The sequence below is a fragment of the Peromyscus eremicus genome, chromosome 15 (assembly GCF_949786415.1).
Source record: "Peromyscus eremicus chromosome 15, PerEre_H2_v1, whole genome shotgun sequence".
Classification (NCBI taxonomy): Eukaryota; Metazoa; Chordata; class Mammalia; order Rodentia; family Cricetidae; genus Peromyscus; species Peromyscus eremicus.
This window is the reverse complement of record NC_081431.1, coordinates 37,170,070-37,192,035: the sequence shown is the minus strand read 5'-3', so window position 1 is coordinate 37,192,035 and position 21,966 is coordinate 37,170,070. Positions and strand designations below refer to the sequence as shown.

At 45.0% G+C, this 21,966-nt stretch overlaps 1 protein-coding gene across 1 annotated transcript in view; it reads left to right on the top strand.

Annotated features, from left to right (window-relative positions):
* The first annotated feature begins 441 nt into the window (after window positions 1–441).
* Window positions 442–21,966, top strand: part of LOC131925472 (quinone oxidoreductase-like protein 2) — a 33,647-nt gene continuing 12,122 nt past the window's right edge. Inside the window, exons 1-9 of the mRNA XM_059280817.1 lie at window positions 442–520; window positions 608–716; window positions 3,588–3,684; window positions 5,490–5,548; window positions 6,084–6,149; window positions 6,891–7,000; window positions 8,396–8,477; window positions 12,964–13,145; window positions 15,712–15,940. Of these exons, the coding sequence (XP_059136800.1) occupies window positions 471–520; window positions 608–716; window positions 3,588–3,684; window positions 5,490–5,548; window positions 6,084–6,149; window positions 6,891–7,000; window positions 8,396–8,477; window positions 12,964–13,145; window positions 15,712–15,940 (984 nt within the window). The 5' untranslated portion in view covers window positions 442–470. The remainder of the gene's footprint in view (window positions 521–607; window positions 717–3,587; window positions 3,685–5,489; window positions 5,549–6,083; window positions 6,150–6,890; window positions 7,001–8,395; window positions 8,478–12,963; window positions 13,146–15,711; window positions 15,941–21,966) is intronic.

The following is a 21,966-nucleotide window of genomic DNA, read 5'->3' as shown; positions in this document are numbered from 1 at the left end:
GGCCTCTAAATCAGAGGTCTGTCTGCCTCTGCCTCCTGAGTGCTGGGATTAAATTGTGCACCACCACCACCACCGGCCGCCAAACACCGATTTAACATGCCCCAGTACCCAGGAAATAGAGTTATGAAGATCACATGTTCTAGGTCTGTCTGCTCAACACAGTGAGTTCCAGGCCAGCGATCGCTACAGAGTGAGACCCTGTCTGAAAAAAAGGTTAATCTGGGGTAATTGAATCATTTTTCCTCATGCTTCCTTTTGGCTTTCCAGCACCAAGGACGGGCTCCGGGGCTGCGCGCCCCGTGGTCTAGCTTTAGAAGCAGGGTGGGGCTGCCGGTCTTCGGTGCGGACAGACTGAACCGGTCCGCTGGGTGGCCCGGTCGCCGGGGGCGCGTCCTCGGACGCCTTTCCGCTCTCCCTCCGGGCTCTTCCTGCCACGCGCTGGCCACGCCCCTCGCGACTTTCTGCTGGTCATGGCGGCGCGGCTGTGTGCACGGCACCTCCCTCCGGTGTGGCTCTGCAGGTGCAAGCCCGACTCTTCCCCAGAGCCCCCCAGTACCGGCCCCCGGGTACGCCTGAGAAAACCAGCCCCTCTTTATCTTCTTTGCAGGCGAGCGGCGCAGGGCCAAGGCCGGCACTACCGCGCCGCACTCTGCGCCGAGTTGAAGCATCCCCTGATCACTGAAGAGGTGGCCTCCCGCCCTGTCGGGCCACAAGAGGTAGGGTGACAGGCCTGACTCCGGATACCTCCACGTATGGTAAAAAACCTCTGCCTATCTCAGCCACGCACTAGATGGCTTCCTGCTGAAGTCAAGATCCTAGTTCCCAAGCATAGGGGTGACCCGGAGACGGGTGCACACCCACTCTGGGCTGGAAGGTCAAGCCCTTTCATGGTTCACAGAAAGGCCACAAGTGTCAAGGAAGCAGTCTCTCAAAACTCACATATAGGCCCCTTTCGAAAGCTCCAGAGCAGTTGCCTTAGAAACAGCATCTGATTTATGCGCGACTTTACATAACAATACAGATAAAAGACCCTTATTCTTTTCTTAGCCCCTCTTCAGCGTCAGTATCAAATTCTCTGTCCTTCCCTCTCTCCCAAACTCCAATGAATACATGCCTGGGCCCCTCTGCTGTCCTGCAGTAATTTGGGATGGGATTCTTTTCCTGTTGAGGCTCTTACCCAGATATGTGAAAGTCACCTTGGATTTGCCTAGTGACCACCACGGTGACAGTATGTGACAAATACATAATGCAGAATGAGAACTAGAAACAGGGTGGAGTAGGCAAGTGTCTTCACGTTAGGGATCGCAGATGGGAGACAGAAATGCAGCTGTAGCCCTAAAGGTCACCGAAACGGAGCCGGTGGTTAAAATGGATTATTTGAAAGAGCATGTGATAGCAGCCACTCTGCTTATCCGGATTCACGTGCCCAGAGCTCATCTTGAATCATCCTTTCCGGGGGAACTGGTGCTTCTTCGAACACACCATGTAATTCAGGCTGACCTTGAACTCAAGATCTTCTTGCATCAGCCTCCAGAGTGCAGAAATGCCTCACTACTCTCAGCTAAATGGTTCTTAAGACCAGAAAGCAGTGGCTTGAAGACATGGGAGTGCTGTCCACTGGTCAATAACTACTCCCATTTTCAAAAGGCTGAGGGTTGGGCACCTTAGCTCTGCTATATTGTATTGTAAGGAGTTAGCTTGTGAGAGCTGTATTTATGTTATTTTCATTTGCCCTTAAACCCCTGGAGTTTGAAATGGACCCTGGCATGTGGCACCTGCCTAAAGAATTGAGAAATGTTGTGGGCGGTGGTGGTGCACACCTTTAATCCCAGCATTTGGGAGGCAGAGGCAGGTTGATCTCTGAATTGGAGCCAGCCTGGTCTACAGAGTGAGTTCCGGAACAGCCAGGGCTGTTACACAGAGAAACCCTGTCTTGAAAACCAAAAAGAATAGAGAAATGGATGGTTTTTGTAGATACAAAATGGCTTCTAACCATCCCACTGCCACTATACTAAACTTAAACAAGTGAATTTCATTGGTTTGGAATTCCAACTGCCATCCTCTGGGATTCCAACTCCTGTTGGGATGTGTTCTCTAGTGAGAACCAGAGTCATGTGGGCCTGTTCAGACAGACTGCTGAGCCTTGACTTCCTGTGTGATTCAGCATGGGGTGTGGTTTAAAAGTCTGAGTTTCTTACTTGCTTTCTTTTATCTTTTAGACAGTCTCACTATGTATCTCTGGCTGGCCTGGAATTCACCATGGACATCAGGCTGGCCTGGAACTTACAGAGATCTATCCAGCTCTGTCTTCTCGGTGCTTTCATTAAAGGCACCTGGTGAAGTTTGAGTTTCTAAGAAATCCGCAGGGGATGCCAAAGATGGTCCAGGACCAACCACCTTTTGAGACTCACTGGCTCCTCCAAAGGCCTAGAGCAGTTGTTCTCAACCTGTGAGTTGAGGTGGTGACCCCTTTTCACAGGGGTCACATGTCAGATATCCCACATAGCAGATATTTACATTATGATTCATAACAGCAGCAAAATTACAGTTATGAAGTAGAAATGAAACAGTTTTGCAGTTGGGGGGGGGTCACCACCACATGTGGAACTGTATTAAAGGGTTGCAGCATTAGGAAGGTTGAGAACCACGGTTTTAAAGAAACCCTGGCCTTGTGGTTGCAGTTGTCTCAGTGATGGCTTTGCCGAGAGCATAGAAGACAGGGCTCTAGGCTGTCCTCCAGGATTCCAGCTCAAGTCTGGACCATAGTTGTCTGTGCTTAGAACCCCTCAGTGGCATCCTGTTGTTCCTAGTATGAAGGCCAAGGTCCTAAGTTCATACCTGAGAATCTTGGTGTAGTGTAGTTCTCTTACTCTCTCGCTGCCCTGTTCTTTCTCTTCCTCATGTTCTAGGCTCATGGGTTTTTCTTTTGTCTCTGATACAGGGGATTTGCTTTTTTTCCCCCCTCTCTTGAGACAAGGTTTCTCTGTGTAGCTTTAGTGCCTGTCCTGGATCTCGCTCTGTAGACCAGGCTGGCCTCGAACTCACAGAGATCCGCCTGACTCTGCCTCCCGAGTGCTGGGATTAAAGGTGTGAGCCACCACCGGCCGGCTATGTGTCATTGCTTTTATCTGTGCCAAACTTTTACTTGCAAGTCTGAGTCATTAACTCTTTGCTTTTATTAGCTCAAGGGTTATATTCCTAGTTTTTCGTGGCATTCTCCAAGGGGTCACACACCCTCGTTATGTGCTTTTCCCCATCTTTAATACTTCATGTTGAGTTATAATTCAACACATATGAGCCAGGCATAGTAGTTCAGGTTTATAATTCTGGGAAGATTCCAAGTTTGAAGCCAGCCTGGGCTACAGCATGAGATTCTGACTGAATGACAAGACCACGTATGGCTTCATTATTATTTAGTTGGTGCCTTCTCTATTGTACTTTTAGGTCCACAAAGGCTGACACTTTTGTGCATTTTGCTTTATGATACTCTGGCTCCTATGGTTGTCATTCATTCAGTAACCCTTTTTGGATTGATTATTATCGAATGAACTTTGTCTCTGTTTTGTTGTTCTGTGTATCCTTTGCAGGTCAGAGTTGATGTTCACTTCTGTGGCATTAACTTTGCCGATATTCTGGTCTGTCGTGGTCAGTATCAGGAAAAACCCTCTCTTCCCTTTATACCTGGTGAGTATGGGGGACCACGGGACTACTCCAGGAAAAGAAGATCCTGAGGTTTTTCAGAGCCTCATTTATCGTCTCAGACGCGCCTGCCCACCCTCTGCCGGGCTTGACCAGTGAGGTTTCTGTTATGTATGCCACCATCACTGTTAGAGTCACTCCCTCATGACCCTCCCCGTGCAGGCTTGTTAGACCCAATATTGTATCCCCAGCTTAGCACTGTCCTGGCTTATAGATGACACTCAGCGGTGTAGTTAGATTTTCCGTTGCTGTGATAAAGTCCTGACCAAAATCAACTTGGGGAAGGAACCGAAGCATGTTCAGCTATCCTTCTTCTATTGCCCAGGCCCATCTGCCCAGAGATGGTACCCCTCACAGTGGGCTGGACTCTTCCACATCAGTTAGCAATCAAGAAAATGCCCCACTGACACGCCCACAGACAGATCTGACTGAGGCAGTCCCCTAGTTGAGATTCCCTCAGATACTTCTGGGCTGTGTCAAGTTGACAGGCGCAGCCAGCTGAGGACACTCGCTAACTACTTTTAAATGAGTAAATGCGCAGCTGTTTACACATTGTTGTGTTCACCAGAGTTCTGTTCTGTTAACCCTAGTTGCTCCTTTGTCTTCTTGGTGCTGCCTCGGTTTTATTTTTCCACTGAGGGATCACAAACATGCTTGCAGCTAAGACCTGCACCCTCATCTGCCCAAGCCCAAAGGAACTAATGCTGAAGGTTCAAAAGGAAGAAGAGGAAGGGAAAAGTTTAGATGTGTCTTAGCAGCCCGCTCTCTGATTTCCATTATGCTCTGTCTGGTTAGTTTTAGACCTTTAATGCATGGATAAATAACTGGTTTTGTTGTTGGACTTTATTTAAGGAGATCTAAGTAGAGCTTAGTGTGTTTGGAGCAATGCATATTCTATATAGATAAATATAAAGATTATAGTGATTCCAAGATTGCGACACAACTGTTATGTTGGGGTTTTTGGTTGTGTCTTAATGCCAGGAACCATTTCCTTCTCTTTGTATTTGCTGAAAGAATAGACCAGAGGAAGATGTCACAATTAAGTTATTCCCCTGGCACAAAAAGTAGGAAATGCATCGCTATTAGGTTCAGAACTTTCAGAAGTGGCCAGGCAGTGGTGGTGCATGCCTTTAATCCCAGCATTCGGAAGGTGGATCTCTGTGAGTTCAAGGCCATCCTGGCCTACAAAGTGAGTTCCAGGACAGCCAGGGCTACACAGAAAAACTGTCTCAAAAAAAAAATCAACCAACCAACCAAAAAAAAAAAAACCAAAAAACAAACAAACAAAAACCCAAAACAACAAACAAACAAAAATCCAAATAAATAAATAAAAAGAAAGAAATTTCAGAGGTAGATGGGGAAAGGGTGGATGACACTAATTCCTCCTATTGAGCTGAGTACTGTCTGAATAAACACAGGTCATGTCTCTGAGGACCTCCTTGTAGTTCAGCAAAGGAGACATGGCAGCAGATAAATAAAATTCGATGATCATTGTAGTTGGGGTTGTGTAGGAGCCCAATGGCCCAGGGATCAGGGGCAAAAGTACCTGTGTACCTGTGAGTCTCTGTGCTTTTGGATATTCTTGAAATGATCTAGGTCAAGAGCGGGATAGCCATAACTTAGTGTTGTGACCATGAAATCTTATGCTCATTATCCTGTGTTTTGAGTTAAAACAATGGGCATTCAAAACTTAGTCACTCCCAAGAGCAGATGAGGCGCCCTCTTGATCAGAGTTTTCCTATCTCCAGGATGCTGGTCTTCAAAGGTAACCTAATCTTTAAATGTTCCAGGAATAGAGTTTTCTGGGGCTGTCCTGGAGACAGGAACAGATGTCACCACTGTGAAAAAGGTAAATTGGTTAAAACCCCAGAATGTGTGTGTAGCTGTGAAAGATGTGCAAATTTCATTTGTACCCAGAAGGTCTTGCTTCTCCTGGCCTTTGCCATGTGACCAAGGGAATTCAAAACAGAAGGGAAAGAATGAATTCTGAATGAAGAGGTGGGGGTCTTGGTGGCTTCATTAAACTCTTTATTATGAACATTAGACAACACTTGGTCTTCGGTTACTGAGAGAGTAAAGAAATTTTTTATTTTTATTTTTATTTTATTGTTTTGGATAAAGGATTTTTAAGTTTGAGTCTCAAGTGAAAGTAGTCACAAGGATTCTAGTTCCTACCAAGGTTTCCTTCCCCAGCTCCCTGTTCTGGAAAATGTGCTCATATTGCCTTGGGAGCCTGGAGGCAGTATTGAGAGAATTGCTGTTTTGTCTTTAAACTAGAAATGAACTCTGAATAGATGTTAAGGCCAAGCTGTGTCTTATGGGTCAGAGATGTGTGTCTTGGAATGCAAGGCCATGCCTTTGAACGTACGTTCTTTCCCCCTCAGGGAGATCGAGTTATTGGAGTGAGTAACTTCAGTGCTATGGCTGAAGAGTGTATCACCGACCAGAAGGTATGTCTACCTCTCAGCACTGATGGACACATAGATTTCTTCTTTTCCTTTGTTCTTTTTAGTTTCTGTGTCTCTTCCTCACACTACCCTCCTTATATTATATTATATCCTTATATTATATCTTCTAGCCAAGCAGTTTATTATTTTTTTTTTCAAAGGCTAAACTATATTGGTGTGACAGCCCTTGCACAGAGTTTTGTTTGTATAGAGTTTTTTGTTTTTTGTTTTTTTCCAGTGCCTGAGCAACTGGCTGGCCATTCATTTGGACCCTATTTAGTGAGTTATAGTTGAAAAACTGGTTTGGCGCATTGAGTTGGATATCATGGGTCTGTTTTCCTGTAAAGCTTATGGAAGTGGTCTGCACTGGGAACAGAGCCAGCCAGGGTAGTAGCCCTGTATGGGGTGAGCAGGATGTGAATGGTGCCCCCTAGTGGGGCCATGTTATAAGGCTCCCATCCGACTTCACTAGAGTACAATTCATCTGTGACCCCCCTACAGTCTGTTCTTCCTCAATTGGCTCCGTTTTTGAGCAGATGCCAGCCTTAGGGGTTTGAAGTCTGATACACCTGAGTCCTAAACTCACCCCGGCTTGCTTGGTCCTGATCTGTACTCCTTAATAGGTGATGATAGACACATGTTTCCCATTGCAAATTACTCACCCAATCAAATCATGTTTATTGAGCAGCCTCTGTAGCCGGGTACATATGTCTGCCAAATATTGCTGTTTTTTTCTTTGTGTAGACCCTGTGGCGGATTCCAGAAAACGTCTCTCTACAAGATGCTGCAGTCCTACCCGTATCTTATGGCACAGCTATTTTGGCTCTAGAGCATCGGGCCCGCACCCAGCCTGGGTAAGGACGATGTAGGAGGCAGAGGGCTAGGTGGTACCTTTTTCTGATATTAGAAATACCTGACAGGACCTTGTCTGAAGCCAGCCTGGTGGTGCACTTGGTGTTCCTAGCATTTGGGAAGAGAGGCAGGAGGATCAGGAACCCAAGGCTGTCCTTGCTGCAGAGTGAGTTAGATGCTGGTGTGAGCCACATGAGATCCTGGTTCAGAGCCGGAACCAAACCCTAAACAAGACAGCATTATCCTTCCTCTCTTTCCCTCACCTCCCCCCTCTTGTTCTTCCCCCCATCTTGTTTCTCTTCAGCTCAAGTTCCTTTAAGTTGAGGAAAGGCAAAGGAGATTTCTTGATACTGGGGACTGGCTGTGGGCCATCTTTTTGCCTCAGCATGGTAGAACTTGGAATATGGAAATTAGGAAAGGCAGTTCTCTTGAACCTGACCCTTCTGAGGATCACTTCATAGGAGTACTTCAAGTTCACAGAGTGGTTTATTTTATTTTATTTTCTGATTTTTGAGACAGGGTCTTGCTATGTAGCCCAGGCTGGCCAGGGATAACTTATATAGCCCAGGTTAGCTTCAAATTCAAAGGCTTCATTCTCAGCCTTCTGAGTGCTGGGATCATAGGCCTCTACCATCATTCCTAGGCGGAAGTTGGTTTATTTAAACTCACTTCCTGTGTGAGGCTTGTAGTTTGTGTTTCTATGAGGCTTGATTGGTTATGCCAAGTAGGATATTTTATTTTACTATGTATTTATTTATATTTTGTTTTCAAGACAAGGTTTCTCTGTGTTACTCTGGCTGTCCTGGAATTCATTCTGTAGACCAGGCTGGCCTTGAGCTCACAGAGATCTGTCTGCCTCTGCCTCATGAATGCTGGGATTAAAGTTGTGTGCCACCACTGCCTGGTTATGGATATTCTAAACTTAAAACTTCGGAAATCTTCCCTGGACTTGGGAAACTGGCTCTCAATCTGTTCAGAGAGCTGGCCTTCAGGGTTGCTCCAACTGGTAGCTTCAGCTGAACAGTGGCTGGTCCATGACCACCGCCTTCTAGAATCAGGCAGTGTTTAGTTGAGAATAGTTACAGGATGAGATTTCTGAAGCACGGAGTGGTATGGTTGCTCAGAGGAACAGTTGCTACTGCTGTGAGAGAGAGGCTGTCTAGAGAGATTGAGAGATCTTTTTCCTGGAAAGTCCTCAGAACTGGACAGAGTTAGCATTGATCCTGAAGTCATGTGCGTATACCACCCCTCAAGGCTGGAGAATAGATTTACATGAAGGCTTGAATGAAAGGGTCTCTAACATTCTTGCTTTACAATGCTCTCGTCTGTGTCTCTGGAATCTTACCAGGGTGAGCTCTGAAGGTTTCTGCAGTAATGTTCATCTTCCCTTGGCACAGAGAGACTGTTTTAGTGACAGCAGCCGCTGGAGCCACAGGCCTTGCAGTGATAGATGTGGCGACAAACGTTCTCCGGGCCAAGGTATTTGCATGTTCGAGTCCCCATTCAAACTAACTCCAGTGTTTAGGCATAAACTACATTAATTCACTTATCAAGTATCATGGGAAGGGCACTGGGGACAGACAGTACTTAGAGTACAGTCTTGCCATCTGGGCGCCTTTCTGCTAAGGGGAGACCTAGCAGTGCACCACTTGGCCCTTCAGGTACTGGAACCTGGCAAGGGCTGCCTCCCACCATGGCCTCTGCAGATGCACTTTTCTCTACCTGTAGTGCTCCAAACTGTCTCCCTCTTACTCAGATTCAATCTCATGTCACCTCTTCAGGGCAGTATCTCTGTCCTCAGGCTAGGTCAGTCTTTCCTCCCTACTATTTCTGTATGATCTTGTACTACCCTATGCTTCTGTTTCTCAGTACATACCTCACCGTGTGATGGCTCCGTATTTGGGCCATTGTGGGTCAATGTCTTCCCTTCTCCTGGACTGTAATCCTCATGAAGGCAAGGGAAATGTCTGCATGGTTCATAACTAGTCCCAGCAGCTATCATGGTACCTGGAACATAGTATATAGTCAAGAGCTATTTCCTGAGTCAAGTAATGAAGGAATGAATAAAAGTCTCTACAGGTGCCTCTCTGGGGCTGCAGGGGCCAGAGAAAGACTTCTATGAGGAAATAGACATTTCAGATGACCTCTGAAGAACGGGTATCAGTTGAACAGAAGAATGTGAGGGCAGGTTAAGGCCATTTTAGTGGTGGGACAACATGGTTGAAGACCAAGAAAAAGGAAGAAGCACCATGCATGCAGGGAATGGCCAGTGGTATCTCTGGAACAAAGGACTGCAGTGGAATGGGGAAGAGGTAACGCTAGTCAGGCATGATGGGATCACAAGGGCCTTTTTCATACCTGAAATATTTAAATGTTTATTGGAGACTATTGGGGGAGGGGGTTATTGAGAATTTAAAGTAGGAAAATGACATTATTATCCTCACTTTTAGTTTTGTTTTGTTTGAAGCAAGACCTTGCTGTGTGGTCTAGACCAGCTTGCAGCTAGAATTCTCCTGCTTTGCTGGAATTGCAGGCCCTCACTACCATTTCCTGCAGTGCCTTTGCATTTCAAGTTCACTGTAGTGGCTGTGGGGTGAGGGATGGAGGTAAGGTCAGAGGTGATGGAGACAGAGGGGCAGGTGCATTGTCTAGGCTAGAGGTTATGATACCTGGACCAAGGCAGTTGAGATCACTGAAGTGGGAAAAAAATAGAGATTTCAAAGACCAGAGAGCATCCTACCAGTCAGAGGAAGGCTTTAAATGTATTGCAGGGAGGTTCACATCCCAGCTCTGCTTCCAGCTTAAGAGCATCCATTGCCTCATTTGTAAGATTTTGCTTCCCTAGAGCTGCTGGGAATATTGAGAGTCTATGTGCATCATGCCTATCAGAAGTATGGTGTGTCAGTACGTTTCTTTAATGAGTCTTGTTATTGTTAGACATTGAGTGGGAAGAGAGAAGCCAAGTTAACTTTTGGAATTGCTATTTATTGAGACGGAGAGCGCAGGAGGAAATGGAGAACTGTTTTGGCCACTTTGAGTGCAAGGTTCCTCTGGCTCATGGGGCTAGGATGGTGAGCCTGAGCTTAGAAACAGAAGTTGATGGTGTTTGGTGCCTCGGGTGGCATCTCTCCTTTCTCACCTTGGTTTCCTTGTGAAAAGAGATGTGAGATCTGAGAACAAACAACCTTAGGGATTCGAGGTTGCTTATGGAATATTAGCACATTTCATGTTTTCAGAAAGGGCTTTTAGCTCTCTTAGGGGGAGAGATCATGTCTGTTTAGCATTTCTTAAGAAGATAAAAATTATACTACTTATTTAGTTCTAAGAGATTCAATAGAAAAATTTGCTTCACTTCAGATATTAAAATTCATCTGAGCTCTGTTTTCTTTTGGAGCAGAAAGTACTTTAAAATATAAGTAAATGAAAACAAAAGTGAAGAATGTTTCCATGTACCCTACTTGGCAGAGGGCATTTGATCACACCTTCTCTCCACAGTGTTGCGTACTCCTTCCAGAGGGCCTCCAAAGCAATTATCTGAACTTGATCCTCATGCTACCCCTGGGAAATGAGCTCTCTAAGTGTTTATTATCTCTACCTCACAGATCAAGAAAGGGAAGCACCAAGAGAGAAAGTCATTTACTGCAGGCCTCACTGAGACCTGGCGACAATTTGTACATGGGATCAGCTACCTGGTCCTAGTCTGGTGTCTGCTCACCATGGCCCTGTGTGGGAATAGCCCTCAGTAAACTGTGCTGTTTTAGGGGGTGTGCTGGGGAGCACTTGGAAGTAGCTTTCACTTCCAAATGGTTATAACGGGTGAGTTTGGAATCCTTTATAGGCACTGATGTTCTTCAGTATCTGAGTACAATTTTTTTTGTTTTTATTTTTTTGAGACAGGATTTCTCTGTGTAGCCCTGGCTGTCCTGGAACTCAATCTGTAGACCAGGCTGGCCTTGAACTCACAGAGGTCTGCAATTAACAAAGAAGCTGGCATATCTAACTCAAAGAGAATTTAACCATCACACATACTACATGATAATGCTGAAATGAGTTTACAAAGAGTTGAAAGTGGTCAGTAGAATGAGGCAATTATAGTGAGACTGGGTGTTACTCCATCACCTCGGCTAGCTTCAGAATCTTGAGTCTCCTGCTTCAGCCTTCTAGACAGATGGATTTATAGGCACGTACCGCTGTGATGGAGTCTGCACTGTATCCTTATGGGTAAGAAGCAGTGCAATATCCCTAACGCAAACATCCGCACTTGCAGTACTTAAATCTGAAAGTCTTTTGAGTGCCGTCAAGATACCGCAAATAGATAGTTCCACACCTGTGCTCGTGAGACAGGCTGGAGTCAAAACGCAGGCATGGCTTAGCAGGCCTAACATAGTGGTAGAGCAATTGGTTGGCATGTGTAAGGCCTCGGGCTCAATCCCCAGCACCATAAAAATGGAAAACAAAAAAGAGAAAATTAAGCTTTATACCCAGGGGTGGTGGTATATTCCCATTATTCCCAGAATCAGAAGACGGGGAAGAGAATGGAGAGCTAGTGTCCAGCCTGCAGTGCATAGCAATATCCTGTCTCAAAGAGACCAGGAAAGCCACCCTCTTTAAAATAACAAGAAAAGGCCCCCAACTAACAGTCACACCAAAATCGCCTCCAGGCTCCGCAAGTGCAGATTCTGAGCATCACCTTGGACTTTGTGGTGTTCTCACTGACAAGGCACCTCTAGGTGACACTTCAGTACTTGCAGCTTTGGGACTTTCCAGATCCTGGACTTGCCACACACCTGTGTCCTCTGTCTTGGGCCTTAGCCTTAGGCATGGATTCCCCCGAGGATGATAAAGCAGGAAAAGCATGCACTGTATCCTTATGGGTAAGAAGCAGTTTTCATTTGGAGTAAGGCAGTACTGGCTTTGCAGTGTTCTTCGGCCAACCACGGCTTGATTGCTTAATCTCTGTGAGCCTGCACCTCGGCAGTAACGGAGTGGCAGCAGTATGCCTTCCCCATAACGTTCCTCTGAAGTTTAAATAGAGGAAGCGATTCCGTATCTGACCATGGCTGCAACTTATGGCGGGGGGGGGGGGGGGGGGGGCCGGCAGGGAGGGGCTTTGTATTCAGGGTTCCACTTACCTGTAGAAGTAAGTTTTCTTCCGCTGATTTGAGGTAGCTGAGACCCGGAGAAGCTGCCAGACAGTGTGGAGGTTAAGTGTGTAGAGCCTGGTTAAGCGAGTTACCTGGATTTGGGTCTCAGCTGTGTGGTCTTCCTTGGATAATTTACTTAACATCTCTTAACTTGCCTCAGTTTCTTCATCAATAACATAGAGCTAATGGTGTGTGTTTCATTGAGCCATCATGAATAAATGAGTTATTACTACACGTAAGGCATTTAGAATAGTGCCTGAAAAATAGCAACACGATGTGTCGTTAGTTCTTCCTGAGAAATTTGTCCAAGGTGACTCAGCTGGTGAGTAGAAGAGCCAGGATTTGAACCCTGGTCTGTCTGACTTCAGGAATTCCCACTGGTGTATGTTCACCCTCTGGGGATCCTTTCCTGACCTTCAAGATCTAGACTGGCTATCTCTGGTTTGTGCTTGTGGAGCTTCTCTCCTTCCCTGCCATGCACTGCATCTAGCTTTCTTGACTCCAAGTGTGATGTCCAGCTTGTGTTCTTACTGTGTGGCTCATGGTGGGTGCTCATTAAATGGCGGTTTTCATTTGGAGTTGGAGAAAACTTTCATTGCTTTTTAAACCATCTAACTAGACATGTGGGGTTCCTCGAACTGTCGACCTTAGAACTTATGGTACGTGGAGGGGCCTGTGAGGTGCTGTCAGTGTTGGGACCAAGGCTAGTGCTACGGCAGGAGGCATCCCTTGAGAAGCGCTTTGGCTGGAGTCTAGGTTGGTAGGATGTACCCCTCCTAAGACATGATCTGGACTGTTGGACATCTTGTGTTTTCCTTCAGGTCATAGCTGCAGCTGGCAGCGACGAGAAGTGCAAGCTGGCGATGCAGAGGGGTGCACAGTCCAGCGTGAACTACAGCCAGGACAGCCTGAAGGATGCCGTGAAGAGGCTGGTGGGCAGCGGTGGGGTGAATGTGGCCATTGACATGGTGGGAGGAGATGTCTTCCTGCAGTCTCTCCGCAGGTACGTGCCGTGCTCTGTCCAGAATGGCTAGAGCTGGGGCTCCGCAGAACCTTCCTGCGTCTCTAACTCCTGCCTTGGCTTCTCCCTGTCTTTGCTGCTCACGTCTCCTGTAGGCATCAGCGTCAACGAGAATAGCTGAGTGGGTGGGTGACAAGGAACAGAAGCAGAGAAAATCAGGAAATGCTTAAATATAGTAAAAACAAAATACCCAACTGGAAAATATTCAAAAAATGACTGCAGACTCTCCAGTTGGCAATGCCAAAGACTTTAGAAATGATCCATGTGTTAAATCCAGCTCCCCGGCCCCCCCACTAATGCTTTAAATATATGGGGGTTGCAGGGTTCTGGGGAGATCATTGTTCAGATGTTAGGATTGCTGTGGCGGCAGTTCCCCATTCCCCAGATGATTAGGCACCAAGGCACAAGCTCGTTTGATGGTGTCGGCCCCGCAGCAGCTAACTGTGTGCTTCCTTGGTTTTTCTGAGTAACTGTGTGTCACTGGAGGCTTGGTGGGACTGTTCTATCTTACTAGTTTCTTTGTGTGTCCACCAGGGATTCTGGTATTCTCTGAGAGCCTTGCTCCTACCTATCCTCTCCCCTTCCCTCTCCTCCTGGGTTTCTCAAGACAGGATATTTGCTATGCTGTTCTGACACTCACTCTGTAGCCAAGCCTGGCCTTGAACTCCTGATCCCCTCCCTCCTGAGTGCTGAGATTACAAGCATGCGTGAGCCACCAAACCTGGCCTGGTTTCGTTTTTCACATCCATGCTTTGTAGTTTATCTTAGTTTGAAGTAGCAAAGCAAGAGCAGAGAGAGCAGCCTGGCCACAGAAGGAATCCAGTTAGCCCTGGAAAGAATCTAGAAGGAATCCCCTGAGCTGGGAAGCAGGCATGCGGACACTGCTAATCACTCAAGGTGCTGGTCCTGTGCTTAGAGAAGAAGCAGGCGGGGTGCAGAGACCAAGTGGACTACTCCTCTCCTGCCTTCCATCTTGCCTCCTGGATAATTGTGTTTTGAAAACAGCTTCGCATTTCCCTTCTGAAGAAGAAAAACAAAACAACAACAACCAAACAAACAAAACCCAAACAACCACACACATCTCTTCTTTCAAAGACCCATGCAAAGTTGCTCTTGCTTTTTTGTAATAATTCATGTGGAGTATACATACTCTATGGTACTTTTCACAATGGGCTATAGAAAAGTTGGGAATTTTTATCGATTATTCAGAACTCTATAAAGAAGTACCATGTCTTAAGGAGTGTCTTTGTTTGAAGTGACTGCTTATGCCATCATCTGTCATATTGCTGCTGCCTAAGTTCAAAATCTTCAAGCCGAGTCGTCCTGAAACACAACCCATGGAGTGACATTTGTTGATAACCAATATCCTTCCACAGTTGAAGAGAGTGCTGTTGGGCTTTCTTTGTCCCACCTGCCAGCTCCCAAATCATGGCACAGAGACTTTATTAGTTGTGAAAGCTTGGCCGATACCTTAGGCTTGTCCCACTAGCTCTTATAACTTAAACTAACCCATTTTTATTCATCTACGTGTTGCTGCTTGACTTGTGGCATTTACCTGTCCTGTGTGTCTGTCTTGCTCTCTCTCATTTTTTGGCTGGTGACTCCGCCCTTCTTCGTCCCAGCATTCTCTCTGGCCTGAAAAATCCTGCCTAGCTATTGGCCGTTCAGCTTTTTTATTTAATCAATCAGAGTGGCTGACGCATATTCACAGTGTACAAAAAGATTATTACACAACAAGGGACAGCCTCGATTCTAAAGCACAGTGTCCCAGCATGTGACAGGATTTCCTTCCTTGCAGAGGTGGGATACCATTCCATGTGTGCGCGTGGATGTTTGTGTTTATCCTTTCATCTGGTGAGGATGCTTGGCTTGTTTCTATCCCTTGGCTATTTGGGAATGATGCTGTCACAGACACAGGTGTGCACAGAGGACTCTCAGTGGTCTGCTTTCAGTTCTTTTAACTATACCAGGAATAGAGTTACTGAGTGTGTTTTTATATTTGTGAGGGAACTTCATACTATTTCTCATAGTAGATCCCCCCACCATTTTGAAATAAATCCCACCTATGGGACTTGAGGATCTCAATTTTTCCACATCCTTACTAATAATAATTTTCTTTTTTTATAGTAGCCATCTTGATGAGTATACATGTTCATTGCTCTCTCTCTGTGTGTGTATGTGTGTGTGTGTGTGTCTGTGTTGTATGTGTGTATATGTACATGTTAGAGGTGGTGTGCTTGCCCATATATGCTTGTGTGGAGGCCAGAGGTTGATGATGTTGGGTCTCTTCCTCTATTGCTCTCCACCTGATTTTTCGAGACAGGGTCTCCCACTGAACCCCGAGGTTACCATCTCAGTTAGTCTGGCTGCCTAGGGATCCCCAGTGCTGGGATTATGGGTACACCACCAAGCCTCGATTTTTGTGTGACTGCTGGGAATCAGAACTCAGGTTCTCATGGTTGCGCTACCAGCACTTTACTGACTGAGCCATCTTCCCAGCCCTGTCCATCGCTTCTTATTACCTTTCTCCCTTCCTGCTTTCCCTCAGCCTGGCATGGGAAGGCAGGATTGTGGTGTTGGGATTCGCTGGAGGAAACATCGCCTCTCTGCCCAGCAATCTGCTGCTCCTGAAGAACATCTCTGCCATGGGCCTGTACTGGGGTCGCTACCAACACCAGGACTTTGCACTGTTTTCCAAGAGCATGTCCTCAGCCCTGCAGTACTGCCAGCAAGGGCTCATCCAGCCGCACACCGGCGCTGTGTTCGAACTGGAGAAGGTGAGACAACGTGTAAGGAATGCGGGACAGATAAGGCAGGGAAATAATATGTGTCAGATCTGGCAACCTTACCTCTGAGTACTATAAACCCTCCTTTTATGGACTGGAAAGGTCAAAATGCTGTCCTGAGTGCTGGGATGTCCATACTAGGTAGTCGAGTGTCGTGGGCTTCAGTGTGTCCAGATTCTTGCCAGTCTCCTTAGCTGTCCACATAGATGCAGGATTATGCGGAGTTTTGAGGGCTGTCACTGTCTATCACTGGTGTCTCAAATGGAGGAAAGTTACAGTACTTTAGACAATAATTTACATGTGCTGATTTGAACCTTGAACCATGCAACATAGAGTTCCAAAGAGGAAGCACTTGACCTGACCTTTGGTTTTCAAATATAGATGCCTCAAAGTATAACTGGACGATCTGAGCTGGTGCTGTGACCAGAACATAAATCATGCTGGGCATCAGGAGACTCTAACCAATGCATTAGTCACTGCAGTAAATTCTGTCAGGTGTTCCCTCTCTGTTTTCATTCCCCCACAGTCTCATTAATGGGGCTTAAGCTTCCTCCCCAGCAGAACTGCGTGCATTCATATGCAGCCTGGCTGTGAATGTGAGTCTGCTAGGCATTTCCTGTGATGCCTGCCTTTCTTCCAGGACTTTTTTTTTTTTTTTGGCCTTAATTTGTTTTAATGTTTAAAAAAACCACAACCTTGTTTGGTAGCTCTAGTCAGTGATGAAGGCCATGTCCTGTTCAAATGTGGATTAGCAGGGTTTAGGCCCTCAGTGCCCCCACTGCATGGATGACCAGCCTCCCATCTGTGTTTTGTTCTTGTGAGGAGGCACGTTCTCTTGAAGCAGTTTGTATCCTCTTCCTTTTCGGTGTGTGAGTCAAGAAACTGGCAAACTGTTGGTCGAGGATCTGACTGGCCGTTAGAAAACTGGTTGTATTCAGTTCTAGCTTGGCCTGCTTCCCCTGGAGTACACGGGAGTCCTCCTGCTTCCTGACCTTCAGTTTCTGCTGTAGAGTGGAGGAGAAGGTCGTTATCTGTGGCTCTCAGACGATGCTTTAGGACCTGTGGTGGGGATGTGGGTGGGAAGTAGAGACCACAGCTGCTGGCCTCGGGGACCACATTTCCTCAGAAGCCTAAGTAGCGACATGCTTCCACGTCTCCATTCATACTTTCCGTTTAAGAAAAGGCTTTTGTGGCTTAAAGACTTGAAAACCACCGGTTTCGGTAACATCAGGGTCCCTTTCCGGTTGTGGCTTTCTGTCACCCAGAGGCTGTACCTGTTGGTAGAGGAAGAGGCTGATCACGCTGCGGGAGGGCAAACAAGTGGTAGGTGAAGGTCTCCTCCCTCCAGAGATGTGTTTTCGGTGTTGCTGAGGCATGGGGAAAAATCGCTTTAATTGTCCACATTGCTGTTCTTTCCTCCCAAACACGAATTAGCTCTAATTACTGGCTGTCAGCTTCCATTTGCAGTTCTGCCTCCCAGGATGGGCCCTTTCCTGAGACTGCCTGGATCTGCCCCCTCTGCTGACTTAGGCGCTCTCTAGTGGCCTTCTGATTCTGGCTCCCTAACATCAAGTCCATCCACACACCACACATTTGCTGTTTCTCCTTTCTGTGTCTACAACCAGGCAGACAATTTTGAGATTCCAGAGGCTAAGCACTTTGCTTACATTCATTCATTTAATCTTCCAAGAGACTCTTTGTGGTCTGCCCACTGTTTAATCACCTTTTACTGGTGAAGAACTTGGACTTAGGAGCCAAGAAAGCTGCCCAGCGATGTGTGAGAGCTGATGTGCAGACATAGCTGATCAGACACCAGAATGTCTCTGCTTATGGCCACGTCAGACTATCTCTAAATGAACCGAGAAATGACTTTGCACATACTGTATTCTGTTTTAAAAAGACAGGGCCTCATTGTGTAGCTCTGGCTGGCCTGGAACTTGTATGTATAACAGGCTGGCTTCCAACTCAGAGAAATCTGCCTACTTCTGCTTCCCAAGTGCTGGGATTAAAGTGTTGTGGTTCTGGCTACCACAGCCAGAACATTCTGTATTCTATAGTGTGAGACTTATCTGTCTATCATAGAAATATTTACATGAAATAACCATCTTGTAATTAAAATGATCAGGACTCGAGTATTTACTTAAGCAATGACAATTTTTACATTTTGTTCATTTCAAAATAAGAGTGACTATATAATTGATTTTAATTGAACTTTATTTGATTTAAATATTAATTTTTTGTCAAAACCTGTTGGGATTAGAAAATAGTCCCTGAATTTATAAAATCTATGTGGTGTTAGAATGATTGGTGCTTTTACAGATTTGACCATGATAGTTCATATTAATAAGACAATAAACTTTACACTGTTGTTCTTTTAGTAGACTGGAACTTGCACTTCAGAGGCTCTCTGCTTTTTCATTTACTTGTAATTACTTGTTCAATGCCCATCTTTGCCACAAAGCACAGACTCTGAGAAGGCAGGGGCTGAGTGCTATCTGTACCTCTCTAGCTACGAATTCGAGGTATTGTCCCTCATGTATCTGTTAAATGACGTACTGAGGTCAGAACCCCAGAGTTCAGATGCTGGCTATGAGTAAATTATCTTTTTTTTTTTTCTGTCATCATTTACAATGGAGGAGTAATACATTCTATCTGCTATGCTGGTTGTGAGAATTAAATCAGATATTGCACATGCAAAACATAATGAATTTAGTAACTTTCAAATGCATTATTATAAAATGCAGAATTGAGCTTTTCCTGTCCCTATGAAGGAAAACTTTTGCATTGGCATCCCAGAAGGCAAGATTAGAACCATAGTCTTCAGGTTTTGAATTTAAACTGGAATGTAACTGTTTACTGTAGGTTGATATCTGTGCTGTGCTGGGTGGATTACATATTGGCCCATGATTTGTTTAGAGAGTAGCATTGCTGAGATATGCAGTCTATTTTCTTTATGAGGCTGGTTGCACACATCCTGACCTAACACAGCACTCAAATCTCACAGGTCTGAAATTGTTCCTTATCTAAAGGTCAGGTGAGGTCACCACACAAATAGAATTTTAATTTTCTTGTATCTGTTGAGACTTGCTTTGCAACCCAGTATGTGGTCAGTTTTAGAGAAAGTTCTGTGAAGTGCTGAGAAGAAGGTATATTTTTTTGTGTTTGAGTAAAATGTTCTGTAGATATCTGTTAGACTCACTTGATTCACAATGTCTGTTAGCTCCATTATTTCTCTGTTTAGTTTTTGTCTGGATGACCTGTTCATTGGTGAGAGTGGGGTGTTGAAGTCTCCCGCTATTAATGTGTGAGGTAGGATGTGTGACTTAAGCTTTAGCAATGTTTCTTTTTTTCTTTTCTTTCTTTCTTTCTTTCTTTCTTTCTTTCTTTCTTTCTTTCTTTCTTTCTTTTTTTTTTTTTTTTTTTTGGTTTTTCAAGACAGGGTTTCTCTGTGTAGCTTTGCGCCTTTTCCTGGAACTCACTTGGTAGACCAGGCTGGCCTCCAACTCACAGAGATCCGCCTGCCTCTGCCTCCCGAGTGCTGGGATTAAAGGCGTGTGCCACCACCACCTGGCATGACTTAAGCTTTAATAATGTTTCTTTTACAAATGTGAGTGCCATTGTATTTGGAGCATAGATATTAAGAATTGAAATGTCACATTGGTGGATTTTTCCTTTAATGAGTATGAAGTGTCCTTCTCCATCTCTTTTGATTAAATTTTGTTTGAAGTCTCTTTTGTTAGATATTAGAATAGCTATACCATGTTGCTTCTTAGGTCCATTTGCTTGGAAAATCTTTTTCCAACCATTTACTCTGAGCTAATGTCTGTCTTTGATGTTGAGGTGTGTTTCTTGTATGTCTTGTATGGTGCAGAAGGATGGATCCTGTTTTTTTTTTTTTTTTTTAAACTGTTCTGTTAGCTTGTGTCTTTTTACTGGGGAATTGAGTCCATTGATATTGAGCGCTATTAATGACCAATGATTGTTAATTCCTGTTATTTTGTTGTTATTGTTGGTTGTGTGTGTGTGTGTGTGTTTCCCTTCTTTGGGTTTTGCTGGTGTGAGTTCACTTCCTTGGGCTGGAGGTTTCCTTCTAGTACCTTCTGTAGGGTTGGATTTGTGGATAGATATTGTTTAAATTTGACTTTTTCATGAGATATCTTGTTTTCTCCATCTATGGTGATTGAAAGTTTTGCTGGGGGCTGGAGAGATGGCTCAGAGGTTAAGAGCGCTGCTTGCTCTTCCAAAGGTCCTGAGTTCAATTCCCAGTCAACCACATGATGGCTCATAACCATCTGTAATGAGATCTGGTGCCCTCTTCTGGCCTGCAGGAATACGTGCAGACAGAACACTGTATACATAATAAATAAATAAATAAATCTTTAAAAAAAAAAAAAAAGAAAGTTTTGCTGGGTATAGTAGTCTGGGCTAGCATCCGTGGTCTCTTAGAGTCTATAAGACAGGCTCTTCTGGCTTTTAGAGTCTCTATTGAAAAGTCAGGTGTAATTCTAATAGGTTACCTTTATATGTTGCTTGGCCTTTTTCTCTTGCAGCTTTTAATATTCTTTCTTTGTTCTATATGTTTAGTGTTTTGATTATTATGTGGTTTGGGGACTTTCTTTTCTGGTCCAATCTATTTGGTGTTCTGTACGCTTCTTGTACCTTTATAGGCATATCCTTCTTTGGGTTAGGAAAAATTTCTTCTGTGATTTTGTTAAATATATTTTCTGGGTTTTTGAGCTGGGATTCTTCTCCTTCTATTCTTATTTTTTTAGGTTTGGTCTTTTCATAGTGTTCCAGATTTCCTGAATATTTTGTGTCAGGAGCTTTTTTTGGCTTAACATTTTCTTTGACCGATGAATCTGTTTCTTCTGTTGTATCTTTAAGGCCTGAGATTCTCTCTTCCATCTCTTGTATTCTGTTGGTTTTGCTTACATCTGTAGTTCTTGTTCACTTACCCAGATTTTCCATTTTCAGAATTCCTTTGGTTTGTGTTTTTTTTTTTAATTGTTTCTATTTCAATTTTCAGATCTTGAATAATTTTGTTTGTTTGGTTTTTTTTGAGACAGGGTTTCTCTGTGTAACAGTCCTGGCTGTCCTGGAACTCACTTTGTAGACCAAGCTGGCCTCAAACTCACAGAGATCCACCTGCCTCTGCCTCCCGAGTCTGGGATTAAAGGCCACTACCGCCTAGCTTCTTGAATTGTTTTGTTCACCTGTTTGCTTGTTTTCTCTTGGCTTTCTTGGTATTCTTTAAGGGATTTATATATTTCCTCCAATTTTTTGTTTGCTTTTTCCTTAAGGGATTTTTTTCATTTCCTCTTAAGGACCTCTATCATCTTCATAAACTTTGTAAGGTCATTTTCTTGTGTTTCAGCTGCATTGGAATATTCAGGTTTTGCTGTTGTAGGATAGCTGGGCTCTGCTGTTGTTGATTGCATTCTTACTCTGGGGTTTGGGATGATTGTAGGTGCTGATTTCTGAGTTTGTCTTTGTTGGATGGGTGTTTTGTTCCTTGGCTTCTGTTTCCTCTTTGTTCTTTTAGTCTTTGTGGCCTGGGTTTCTGGTCATATCATGTTTTCTGATCTAGTAGGGAGTGTCTGTCTGAGTTGGGGACTGGTCTCTGGAGGCTAGCTTAGCCTTCGGTGCATTAGGGGGTCTCTCTTCTTCTGACTGATGTGACCTGCACCTATTCTGACTGGTGTGGTCTGCACCTGAGCAGCAGAAGGAAGTCCACTGGGGTTGGGGACAGGGCCTGGGCTGTGGAGTGGGTTTTTGGGAACAGAATCTAAGGAGTGGAGCAGTTCAGCTGGCAGGCTTGTCACTCACCTCTTCTTCTGACTGATGTGGCCTGCACCTGAGCAGCAGAAGTCCACTGGGGATGGGGACAGGGCCTAGCAGAGGGGTTTGTAATGAGGTAGGAGGGGCTGGCAGTGGAATGGGTCTTTGGGAATAGAATCTAGGGAGTGAGAGCACATGAATAGAATTAATGACTAGAAATTGCTTGCTTCAAGGTTCCT